General features: G+C 41.8%; 2 protein-coding genes across 2 annotated transcripts; both read left to right on the forward strand.

Annotated features, from left to right (window-relative positions):
* Positions 1 to 1,455: 1,455 nt before the first annotated feature.
* On the forward strand, positions 1,456 to 2,825 carry LOC136782696 (uncharacterized). The gene is made up of 3 exons (XM_066742306.1): positions 1,456 to 1,464; positions 1,510 to 1,557; positions 1,599 to 2,825. Exons 1-3 carry the CDS (start codon positions 1,456 to 1,458, stop codon positions 2,823 to 2,825), a joined length of 1,284 nt encoding a protein of 427 aa, XP_066598403.1.
* Positions 2,826 to 2,852: 27 nt separating this feature from the next.
* Positions 2,853 to 6,814, forward strand: LOC136782697 (uncharacterized). The gene is made up of 2 exons (XM_066742307.1): positions 2,853 to 6,662; positions 6,710 to 6,814. Exons 1-2 carry the CDS (start codon positions 2,853 to 2,855, stop codon positions 6,812 to 6,814), a joined length of 3,915 nt encoding a protein of 1,304 aa, XP_066598404.1.
* The last annotated feature ends 7,521 nt before the right edge of the window (positions 6,815 to 14,335 follow it).

Raw genomic sequence — 14,335 nt, forward strand, 5'->3', positions numbered from 1 at the left:
ATGACCCCGTGTGACCCAACCTAGTCCTATATAAGTACTCAATGACCCCGTGTGACCCAACCTAGTCCTATATAAGTACTCAATGACCCCGTGTGACCCAACCTAGTCCTATATAAGTACTCAATGACCCCGTGTGACCCAACCTAGTCCTATATAAGTACTCAATGACCCCGTGTGACCCAACCTAGTCCTATATAAGTACTCAATGACCCCGTGTCACCCAACCTAGTCCTATATAAGTACTCAATGACCCCAGGTGACCCACCCTAGTCCTATATAAGTACTCAATGTCCCCATGTGACCCACCCTAGTCCTATATAAGTACTCAATGACCCCATGTGACCCACCCTAGTCCTATATAAGTACTAAATGACCCCATGTCACCCACCCTAGTCCTATATAAGTACTCAATGACCCCATGTGACCCACCCTAGTCCTATATAAGTACTAAATGACCACATGTGACCCCTCCCTAGTCCTATATAAGTACTCAGTGACCCCATGTGACCCACCCTAGTCCTATATAAGTATTCAATGACCCCATGTGACTTACCCTAGTGCTATATAAGTACTCAATGACCCTATGTGACCCACCCTAGTCCTATATAAGTACTCAATGACCCCATGTGACCCCCCTTAGTCTTATATATGTACCCAATGACCCCAGGTCAGCCACCCTAATCTTATATAAGTACTCAATGACCCCATATGACCCCCCCTAGTCCTATATAAGTACTCAATGACCCCATGTGACCCACCCTATTCCTATATAAGTACTCAATGACGGCATGTGACCCACCATAGTCCTATATAAGTACTCAATGACCCCATGTGACCCACCCTAGTCTTATATAAGTACTCAAAGACCCCATGTGACCCACCCTAGTCCTATATAAGTACTAAATGACCCCATGTCACCCACCCTAGTCCTATATAAGTTCACAATGACCCCATGTGACCCATCCTAGTCATATATAAGTACTCAATGACCCCATGTGACCCACCCTAGTCCTATATAAGTACTCAAAGACCCCAGGTCAGCCACCCTAGTCCTATATAAGTACTCAATGACCCCATGTGACCCCCCCTAGTCCTATATAAGTATTCAATGACCCCATGTGACCCCCCCTGTTCCGTCGAACAATTGATAGGGACGCCGACAGAAGAACGACGCTCGAATAAAGGCCTACTCCTTGGAAGCAATCGGCGGCAATATTATGATGCGCATTGGAAAGGCTCGGTGTCGGGCGGCGGACAAGTTTAGTAGAGCTAAGATAGCTGAGGTGAAGAGTTGTATAGCGATATTGGTTATATAAAATAAAGGAATTCAGAGGAGGTTTTATGCCGAAAGGCTTTCCTACCTCGAGCATACGGCTCAATTGTGAGTGTTATAATTTAATAACCCTTCTAAACCCAGGACATTTTCATGGATGAACAAAGGAGGGATAGACACTAATGAACATGGTGCCTCCTGTGAGGTTATAAGTGACAGATAAAGATGAATTATAGGGAATAAGTGGAAAACGAAGTGATTTAGTGAAAACGACGGACCAAAAGGTACTGTAATATATTTAATAAATTAGTACCAAACTAAACAGACCATCATGGCGAACCAAACAAAATACAAAAAAGTAAAGGCAATTCTGAAAGTTCAGTTAACTCAATTACAAAATGTGTTAAATCGAGACCATTGTGAAAAATCAAATATACAATTAAGATTAGAAAGGTTGAATGAAAAATATGATCAAGTCGAAAGGTTGTATGAGGAAACAACCTCTACAGAAAACGACGACGAACAATTACACGAATTCACTGAACTACAAGATCGATTTTTTGAACTAGTCTCACAAGCAAAAGATAAGATCGAAAGATTGAGTCCTCCTCTTTTAGAAAATAATAATCAATCAATTAGTGTTGATTCAGGAACCGCGAGTAAAATCAAGCTTCCGTTAGCCAACTTACCGAAATTCGAAGGGAATTATGAAAATTGGATATCTTTTAAAAATACATTTACCGCCATGATTGATACACGCGGAGATCTTAACGATGTAGAAAAATTAATATATTTACGTTCGAGTTTAATAGGGAATGCAGCGCAGAAAATAACAATTTTTGAAAATTCTGCCGAAAATTATAAGTTAGCTTGGGATTTATTGCGGGATTCGTATGAAATTAAGCGTTTAATTGTTTCAAAACACTTACAAGCAATTTACGATATAACACCTTTAAAATTCGAGTCACACGATGGATTAATACAACTAGCAGATACCGTGCAACAACATATGACAGCTTTGGAAACGCTAGGTGCGTCAGTAGGTAGTGATATGCTCGTTTTTCTAATTGAACGAAAACTCCCAGAAGAGACAGTAAAAAAGTGGGAAATGACCCTTACCAATGACGAACTTCCATCGTTTCAGCAATTACGCAAATTTTTAATGGAAAACGCGGTACGGGCCTCTAAGAGAGAACAAAGGGAACTGCACACTAGTTCAAATTCAATAGGAGGGGATCAACCTGCCGCTAAGAAATTCAAGTCGGAAAAAAGACATAATGTTTTGTATACAAACACGACAAATTGCATAGTTTGTAAAGATCAACATTTGTTATATCAATGCCCAGAATTTTTAAAGATGACTGTCCCTAATCGTATAGACTCAGTAAAAAGGGCTAAACTTTGTATAAATTGCTTGCGTAGACATACAGGACAATGTATGCGGTCGAAATGTAAGCAATGTCATAAAAAGCATAACACTTTATTGCATTTAAATAAGGAAGAATTAAAATCGCAAGGGAATTCCGCGGTAGATAAGACAAATTCATTATGACTAGATGAGAAAAATTCAATTGTAACTATGGTTTCAAGAACGAAAAATATGCCAGCTTTAATAATGACCGCAATCGTACGCATTCGTACAGGCAACGGAGAATTTATACAAGGCCGGACTCTGTTAGATACATGTTCTACCGCACACCTCGTAACAGAAAAATTTGCCAAAAAACTTCACCTCCCATCAAAATCAGGTTCTATAACAATAAATGCTATAAATACCATGCAAACCATATCGCGGTCATCAATAGAAATTACCTTTTACTCACAGTATTCAAATTTCCAAAAAACATTATCGTTTTTGATCATTCCAAAAATTATAGATTTCATTCCGTCGGAAGCATTTCCTAGAGAGCTAATAGATATTCCATCACATTTAAATTTAGCAGATCCTCTATTTCACATACCTAATGATGTCGATTTATTAATAGGAGCTGGTGCCACTTTGTCAATGTTTCGAAAAAAAAGATCTGTGCTGAATAATATAAAAACTGATTTAGTTTTGCAAGAAACCGAACTAGGTTGGGCAATCGTAAGTAGTTCAACGTCATCGAACACTTGTCAATCATTAGTTAATCGAACATCCGAGCTTTCAAGTCAAATCGCGAAATTTTGGGAAATGGAAGAGATGTATACTGAAGACAATGTTAATGATGAAGGAAGGGAATGCGAGAGTCACTATGTTATGAATGTAAGTCGTAACGATTCGGGTAGATATACAGTCCGCTTACCTTTCCGCGAAGGTATAGAAAGAGATTTTAAAAATACTAAGACATTAGCGCTTAGAAGGTTTCATGGAATAGAAAATAAATTTAAGGATCCATTTATCAAACAACAATATAATAATGTAATGCAAGAATATCTTGATTTGGGTCATATGATTGAAGTTAGCAACACAGATGATGATGGTTATTTCATGCCACACCATGCAGTCATTAAAAACAGTAGTCTTACAACTAAGGTAAGAGTCGTTTTTGATGCCTCAGCCAAGGTTCGTACGGGAAAATCTTTAAACGAAACACTTATGGTAGGACCGACTATACAAAATTCAATATTTGAACACATTTTAAGATTTCGTCAATTTAAATATGTTCTAATAGCGGATATTGAAAAAATGTACCGCCAAATATTGGTACATAAGGATGATAGAAAATATCAGAAAATCCTGTGGCGAAAAAATGGATCAATAAAAACTTTTGAATTAAATACAGTAACTTTCGGGGTGTCATCAGCGCCATTTTTAGCTATCCGAACATTACATCAACTAGCTGAAGACGAGGCATTAAGGTATCCAAAGGGATCGTTTAATTTGAAAAACCGAATGTATGTAGATGATCTGATTACGGGTGCGAATTCAATACAAGACTTGCAGGAGATACGGAATGAAATAATAGATATTCTAAAGGAGGGTGGATTCAATATAAGGCAATGGGTCTCTAACAACGCACAAGCATTGAATGATCTTACGAAGGATTCAATTCATTTTAATCTATTGATGGACAAAGAATCTGAATTAAAAACTTTGGGCATATATTGGAACAATAAAATCGATCAAATGTCATACAAGGTGAATTCAATCCAGCTCACGAGCAATTTAACAAAACGCAATATTTTGTCCCAAGTGGCAAAAATATATGACCCATTAGGATTATTGGGCCCAATTATAATGTACGCAAAATGTATCATGCAATGGTTATGGAAATGTAAGATTTCATGGGACGAACCAGTTCCTAATGAAATAAGATCAAAGTGGTACTCGTTCAGTCAACAATTTCATATGATCGAAAATATTAGCATTGAACGGTACGCAATAGTCGATAATCCATGCAATATAGAACTCCACGGGTTTTGCGATGCGAGTCAATATGGATATGGTGCGTGTATTTATATAAAAACGAAAAATACACAAGGCGAAAGTAAATGTCAACTATTATGTGCTAAATCGAGGGTTGCACCTATCAAGGAATTGACAATTCCCCGTTTAGAGCTTTGCGCAGCTTCAATTCTTGCGAAATTGTACCAAGATACTATTAAGGTAATAGATTTAAAGCCGAATGATATATTTTTATGGAGTGACTCTATGATTGTGATACATTGGATTAATATGCAAGCGAGTAAATTAAAACCATTCGTAGCAAATAGAGTCACTAGCATTTTAAAAATGACATTAGCCTCATGGTGGTGTCATGTAGCTTCGGAAAACAATCCGGCAGATGCACTATCACGTGGGCAAATGCCTAAGGAATTTGTAAATAACCAAAAATGGTTTACGGGTCCCCTTTATATAAAAAGGCAGGAGTTTGCCCGGCCAACACACAGTATTTGTCGGATCGATGTTATACCGGAGATACGTAAAACGACATGTTTATCAACAACCACTAGTAATCCAGAATTTTTTGGAACCTTTTCTTCGTATCGCAGATTAATCCATGTAACAGCGTGGTGTTTAAGATTTCGTCGATTAAACGTTTATAAGGGGTTATTATCGGTACAAGAGACGAATGAAGCTGAAATTCGAATTTTGAAATTGATACAAGCTAACGTATTTAATGCGGAAATCAAATGTATAAAGAAATGCGGAGAATTAAAAGGGAATCGATTGTCATTTTTCTGCCCTTTCATAGATAATAAAGATTTACTTCGAATAGGTGGACGTCTTGAGAAGGCTGATATACAATTTTCCGCGAAACATCCAATTATATTGCCTTCACGTCACCATGTTACGGATTTGATCATTCGGGAATGCCATATAAGGAATCATCATGCCGGAATTCAAACAACGTTAGGAATATTAAGACAAAAATTTTGGATATTAGACGGAAAAAATCAAGTCCGACATATTATAAGAAAATGTATAAGATGTATCAGATTTAGAGCAGATACGAATACGTATCAAATGGCTAATTTACCTAAGGTTCGAATACAAGACGCTAGACCATTTAAAAGTGTTGGCATAGATTATTGCGGACCATTCTATTTAAAAGAAAAAAAGTATCGAAACCGCAATAAGGTCAAAACATATGCCAGCATGTTTATATGCATGGTAACCCGTGCTGTACATATAGAAATAGTAACAGAAATGACTACTCAAGCCTTTTTGGCAGCATTAAAGAGGTTCGTATCTAGACGAGGTGTTCCAAGTGACATTTATTCTGATAATGGTCCGAATTTCATTGGAGCAAAAAACGAATTACAAGAATTATACTTATTACACCATGAGGAATCTTTTAAGACAGAAACTAATAATTATGCTTTATCGAAAGGAATTAATTGGCATTTTTCTGTACCATTAACTCCACATTTCGGAGGAATTTGGGAAGCAGCTGTAAAAACGTATAAACATCATCTTAAGCGTGTAGTTGGAAGTCACTTGTATACTTATGAAGAGTTTATTACTCTTGCCATAGAGATCGAAGCAATAATGAACTCTAGACCTATATGTTCACTCTCTTCAGATCCAAACGATCCTATGGCTTTAACGCCAGCACATTTCTTACTTGGACAACCACTCACGATGATTCCTGAAGAAGATGTGACAACGGTACCACAAAATCGATTAACATCTTGGAGATTGATTACCCAAGCTCGACAACATTTCTGGAAACGTTGGTACATCGAGTATTTACACGAGCTTCAACGTAGACAAAAATGGACCACCAAAACAGAAAATATTAAGGTCGGAAATGTGGTATTAATTAAGGAGAAAGGATTACCTTGCATGCAATGGGCTCTTGGAAGGGTTCTACAAGTTTTTACCGGCAGTGATGGGATTGTACGAGCTGCTCTCCTTAAAACATCAACTACCACTGTTAAACGTTGCGTTAAATTATTATGTGTATTGCCTACTGAATAATTTAATAATGTAAGGTCAAATTTATATAGAATAAGGGTAATACAGATGTTGCTGCCTATTGCTTCCAACAGAGGGGGAATGTGTTCCGTCGAACAATTGATAGGGACGCCGACAGAAGAACGACGCTCGAATAAAGGCCTACTCCTTGGAAGCAATCGGCGGCAATATTATGATGCGCATTGGAAAGGCTCGGTGTCGGGCGGCGGACAAGTTTAGTAGAGCTAAGATAGCTGAGGTGAAGAGTTGTATAGCGATATTGGTTATATAAAATAAAGGAATTCAGAGGAGGTTTTATGCCGAAAGGCTTTCCTACCTCGAGCATACGGCTCAATTGTGAGTGTTATAATTTAATAACCCTTCTAAACCCAGGACATTTTCATGGATGAACAAAGGAGGGATAGACACTAATGAACACCCCCTAGTCCTATAAAAGTACTCAATGACCCCATGTGACACCCCTAGTCCTATATAAGTACTCAATGACCCCATGTGACCCCTCCTAGTCCTATATAAGTACTCAATGACCCCAGTTCAGCCACCCTAGTCCTATATAAGTACTCAATGACCCCATGTGACCCCCCCCTAGTCCTATATAAGTACTCAATGGCCCCATGTGACCCCCCCTACTCCTATATTAGTACTAAATGACCCCATGTCTCCCACCCTAGTCGTATATAAGTTCTCCATGACGCCATGTGACCCACCCTAGTCCTATATAAGTACTCAACGACCCCATGTGACCCCCCCCTAGTCCTATATAAGTACTCAATGACCCCAGGTCAGCCACCCTAGTGTTATATAAGTACTCAATGACCCAATGCGACACACGCTAGTCCTATATAATTACTTAATGATCCCATGTGACCCACCCTAGTGCTATATAAATACTCAATGACCCCATGTGACTCCCCCTAGTCCTATATAAGTTCTCAATGAACCCATGTGACCCACCCTAGTCCTATATAATTACTTAATGACCCCATGTGACCCACCCTAGTCCTATATAAATACTCAATGACCCCATGTGACTCCCCCTAGTCCTATATAAGTTCTCAATGACCCCATGTGACCCACCCTAGTCCTATATAAGTACTCAATGACCCCATGCGACCCCCTCATGTCCTATATAAGTTCTCAATGACCCAATGTGACCCACCCTAGTCTTATATAAGTACTCAATGACCCCATGTGACCCGCCCTAGTCCTATATAAGTACTCAATGACCCCATGTGACCCCCCCTAGTCCTATATAAGTACTCAATGACCCCAGTTCAGCCCCCTTAGTCCTATATAAGTACTCAATGACCCCATGTGCCCCCCCCTAGTCCTATATAAGTACTCAATGACCCCATGTGACCCCCCCTAGTCCTATATAAATACTCAATGACCCCATGTGACCCCTCCTTAGTCCTATATAAGAACTCAATGACCCCATGTGACCAACATTAGTCCTATATAAGTACTCAATGACCCCATGTTACCCACCCTAGTCCCATATAAGTACTCAATGACCCCATGTGACCCACCCTAGTCCTAAATAAGTACTCAATGACCCCATGTGAATCACCCTAGTCCTATATAAGTACTAAATGACCCCATGTCACCCACCCTAGTCCTATATAAGTTCACAATGACCACATGTGACCCACCCTAGTCTTATATAATTACTCAATGACCCCATGTGAACCACCCTAGTCCTATATAAGTACTAAATGACCCCATGTCACCCACCCTAGTCCTATATAAGTTCACAATGACCCCATGTGACCCACCCAATTCCTATATAAGTACTCAATGACTCCATGTGACCCACCCTATTCCTATATAAGTACTCAATGACGGCATGTGACCCACCATAGTCCTATATAAGTACTCAATGACCCCATGTGACCCACCCTAGTCTTATATAAGTACTCAAAGACCCCATGTGACCCACCCTAGTCCTATATAAGTACTAAATGACCCCATGTCACCCACCCTAGTCCTATATAAGTTCACAATGACGCCATGTGACCCACCCTAGTCCTATATAAGTACTCAATGACCCCATGTGACCCACCCTGGTCCTATATAAGTACTCAAAGACCCCAGGTCAGCCACCCTAGTCCTATATAAGTACTCAATGACCCCATGTGACCCCCCCTAGTCCTATATAAGTACTCAATGACCCCATGTGACCCCCGCTAGTCCTATAAAAGTACTCAATGACCCCATGTGACACCCCTAGTCCTATATAAGTACTCAATGACCCCATGTGACCCTTCCTAGTCCTATATAAGTACTCAATGACCCCATGTGACCCACCCTAGTCTTATATAAGTACTCAATGACCCCATGTGACCCACCCTAGTCCTATATAAGTACTCAATGACGGCATGTGACCCACCATAGTCCTATATAAGTACTCAATGACCCCATGTGACCCCCCCTAGTCCTATAAAAGTACTCAATGACCCCATGTGACACCCCTAGTCCTATATAAGTACTCAATGACCCCATGTTACCCACCCTAGTCTTATATAAGTACTCAAAGACCCCATGTGACCCACCCTAGTCCTATATAAGTACTAAATGACCCCATGTCACCCACCCTAGTCCTATATAAGTTCACAATGACGCCATGTGACCCACCCTAGTCCTATATAAGTACTCAATGACCCCATGTGACCCACCCTGGTCCTATATAAGTACTCAATGACCCCAGGTCAGCCACCCTAGTCCTATATAAGTACTCAATGACCCCATGTGACCCACCCTAGTCTTATATAAGTACTCAATGACCCCATGTGACCCACCCCAGTACTATATAAGTACTCAATGACTCCATGTGACCACACCTAGTCCTATCTAATTACTCAATTACCCCGTGTGACCCAGTCTAGTCCTATATAAGTACTCAATGACCCCATGTGACCCACCCTAGTCCCATGTAAGGACTCAATGACCCCATGTGACCCACCCTAGTCCTATATAAGTTCTCAATGACCCCATGTGACCCACCCTAGTCCAATATAAGTACTCAATGACCCCATGTGACCCACCCTAGTCCTATATAAGTACTCAATGACCCCATGTGACCCACCCTAGTCTTATATAAGTACTCAATGACCCCATGTGACCCACCCTAGTCCTATATAAGTACTCACTGACGGCATGTGACCCACCATAGTCCTATATAAGTACTCAATGACCCCATGTGACCCCCCCTAGTCCTATATAAGTACTCAATGACCCCAGGTCAGCCCCCTAGTCCTATATAAGTACTCAATGACCCCATGTGCCCCCCCTAGTCCTATATAAGTACTCAATGATCCCATGTGACCCCCCTAGTCCTATATAAATACTCAATGACCCCATGTGACCCCCCCTAGTCCTATATAAGTACTCAATGACCCCATGTGACCCACCCTAGTCCTATATAAGTACTCACTGACGGCATGTGACCCACCATAGTCCTATATAAGTACTCAATGACCCCATGTGACCCCCCCTAGTCCTATATAAGTACTCAATGACCCCAGGTCAGCCCCCTAGTCCTATATAAGTACTCAATGACCCCATGTGACCCACCCTAGTCTTATTTAAGTACTCAATGACCCCATGCGACCCACCCTAGTCCTATATAAGTACTCACTGACGGCATGTGACCCACCATAGTCCTATATAAGTACTCAATGACCCCATGTGACCCCCCCTATTCCTATATAAATTCACAATGACCCCATGTCACCCACCCTAGTCCTATATATGTACTCAATGACCCCATGTGACCCCCCCTAGTCCCATATAAGTACTCAATGACCCCATGTGACCCACCCTAGTCCTATATAAGTACTCACTGACCCCATGTGCCCCCCCCTAGTCCTATATAAGTACTCAATGACCCCATGTGACCCCCCTAGTTCTATATAAATACTCAATGACCCCATGTGACCCCTCCTTAGTCCTATATAAGAACTCAATGACCCCATGTGACCCACCCTAGTCCTATATAAGTACTCAATGACCCCATGTAAACCACCCTAGACCTATATAAGTACTAAATGACCCCAGGTGACCCACCACAGTCCTATATAAGTACTCAATGACCCCATGTGACCCACCCAATTCCTATATAAGTACTCAATGACCCCAGGTGACCCACCCCAGTCCTATATAAGTACTCAATGACCCCATGTGCCCCCCCTAGTCTTATATAAGTACTGAATGACCCCATGTGACCCACCCTAGTCCTATATAAGTACTCAATGACCCCATGTGACCCACCCAATTCCTATATAAGTACTCAATGACCCCATGTGATCCACCCAATTCCTATATAAGTACTCAATGACCCCAGGTGACCCAACATAGTCCTATATAAGTACTCAATGACCCCATGTGACCCACCCAATTCCTATATAAGTACTCAATGTCCCCATGTGACCCACCCTAGTCCTATATAAATACTCAATGACCCCATGTGACACACCCAATTCCTATATAAGTACTCAATGACCGCAGGTGACCCACCCTAGTCCTATATAAGTACTCAATGACCCCATGTGACACACCCAATTCCTATATAAGTACTCAATGACGGCATGTGACCCACCATAGTCCTATATAAGTACTCAATGACCCCATGTGACCCACCCTAGTCTTATATAAGTACTCAAAGACCCCATGTGACCCACCCTAGTCCTATATAAGTACTAAATGACCCCATGTCACCCACCCTAGTCCTATATAAGTTCACAATGACCCCATGTGACCCATCCTAGTCATATATAAGTACTCAATGACCCCATGTGACCCACCCTAGTCCTATATAAGTACTCAAAGACCCCAGGTCAGCCACCCTAGTCCTATATAAGTACTCAATGACCCCATGTGACCCCCCCTAGTCCTATATAAGTATTCAATGACCCCATGTGACCCCCCCTAGTCCTATAAAAGTACTCAATGACCCCATGTGACACCCCTAGTCCTATATAAGTACTCAATGACCCCATGTGACCCCTCCTAGTCCTATATAAGTACTCAATGACCCCAGTTCAGCCACCCTAGTCCTATATAAGTACTCAATGACCCCATGTGACCCCCCCCTAGTCCTATATAAGTACTCAATGGCCCCATGTGACCCCCCCTACTCCTATATAAGTACTAAATGACCCCATGTCTCCCACCCTAGTCGTATATAAGTTCTCCATGACGCCATGTGACCCACCCTAGTCCTATATAAGTACTCAACGACCCCATGTGACCCCCCCCTAGTCCTATATAAGTACTCAATGACCCCAGGTCAGCCACCCTAGTGTTATATAAGTACTCAATGACCCAATGTGACACACGCTAGTCCTATATAATTACTTAATGATCCCATGTGACCCACCCTAGTGCTATATAAATACTCAATGACCCCATGTGACTCCCCCTAGTCCTATATAAGTTCTCAATGAACCCATGTGACCCACCCTAGTCCTATATAATTACTTAATGACCCCATGTGACCCACCCTAGTCCTATATAAATACTCAATGACCCCATGTGACTCCCCCTAGTCCTATATAAGTTCTCAATGACCCCATGTGACCCACCCTAGTCCTATATAAGTACTCAATGACCCCATGCGACCCCCTCATGTCCTATATAAGTTCTCAATGACCCAATGTGACCCACCCTAGTCTTATATAAGTACTCAATGACCCCATGTGACCCGCCCTAGTCCTATATAAGTACTCAATGACCCCATGTGACCCCCCCTAGTCCTATATAAGTACTCAATGACCCCAGTTCAGCCCCCTTAGTCCTATATAAGTACTCAATGACCCCATGTGCCCCCCCCTAGTCCTATATAAGTACTCAATGACCCCATGTGACCCCCCCTAGTCCTATATAAATACTCAATGACCCCATGTGACCCCTCCTTAGTCCTATATAAGAACTCAATGACCCCATGTGACCAACATTAGTCCTATATAAGTACTCAATGACCCCATGTTACCCACCCTAGTCCCATATAAGTACTCAATGACCCCATGTGACCCACCCTAGTCCTAAATAAGTACTCAATGACCCCATGTGAATCACCCTAGTCCTATATAAGTACTAAATGACCCCATGTCACCCACCCTAGTCCTATATAAGTTCACAATGACCACATGTGACCCACCCTAGTCTTATATAATTACTCAATGACCCCATGTGACCCACCCTAGTCCTATATAAGTACTAAATGACCCCATGTCACCCACCCTAGTCCTATATAAGTTCACAATGACCCCATGTGACCCACCCAATTCCTATATAAGTACTCAATGACCCCATGTGACCCCCCTAGTTCTATATAAATACTCAATGACCCCATGTGACCCCTCCTTAGTCCTATATAAGAACTCAATGACCCCATGTGACCCACCCTAGTCCTATATATGTACTCAATGTCCCCATGTGACCCCCCCTAGCCCCATATAAGTACTCAATGACCCCATGTGACCCACCCTAGTCCTATATAAGTACTCAATGACCGCATGTGAACCACCCTAGACCTATATAAGTACTAAATGACCCCAGGTGACCCACCACAGTCCTATATAAGTACTCAATGACCCCATGTGACCCACCCAATTCCTATATAAGTACTCAATGACCCCAGGTGACCCACCCCAGTCCTATATAAGTACTCAATGACCCCATGTGCCCCCCCTAGTCTTATATAAGTACTGAATGACCCCATGTGACCCACCCTAGTCCTATATAAGTACTCAATGACCCCATGTGACCCACCCAATTCCTATATAAGTACTCAATGACCCCATGTGATCCACCCAATTCCTATATAAGTACTCAATGACCCCAGGTGACCCAACATAGTCCTATATAAGTACTCAATGACCCCATGTGACCCACCCAATTCCTATATAAGTACTCAATGTCCCCATGTGACCCACCCTAGTCCTATATAAGTACTCAATGACCCCATGTGACACACCCAATTCCTATATAAGTACTCAATGACCGCAGGTGACCCACCCTAGTCTTATAGAAGTACTCAATGACCCCATGTGACCCACCCTAGTCCTATATAAGTACTGAATGACCACATGTGACCTCTCCCTAGTCCTATATAAGTACTCAATGACCCCATGTGACCAACATTAGTCCTATATAAGTACTCAATGACCCCATGTGACCCACCCCAGTCCTATATAAGTACTCAGTGACCCCATGTGACCCCCCCTAGTCCTATATAAGTACTCAATGACCCCATGTGACCCACCCCAGTCCTATATAAGTACTCAATGACCCCATATGACCCCCCCTAGTCCTATATAAATTCACAATGACCCCATGTCACCCACCCTAGTCCTATATATGTACTCAATGACCCCATGTGACCCCCCCTAGTCCCATATAAGTACTCAATGACCCCATGTGACCCACCCTAGTCGTATATAAGTACTCAATGAGCCCATGTGAACCACCCTAGACCTATATAAGTACTAAATGACCCCATGTCTCCCACCCTACTTCTATATAAGTACGCAATGACCCTATGTGACCCCCCTAGTCTTATATAAGTACTCAATGACCCCAGGTCAGCCACCCTAGTCCTATATAAGTACTCAATGACCCCATGTGACCCACCCTAGTTCTATATAAGTACTTAATGA

This window comes from Prorops nasuta, unplaced genomic scaffold (genome assembly GCF_024137725.1).
Source record: "Prorops nasuta isolate Cenicafe-Biocafe unplaced genomic scaffold, Cenicafe_Pnas_1.2 PNAS00029, whole genome shotgun sequence".
NCBI classification, from domain to species: domain Eukaryota; kingdom Metazoa; phylum Arthropoda; class Insecta; order Hymenoptera; family Bethylidae; genus Prorops; species Prorops nasuta.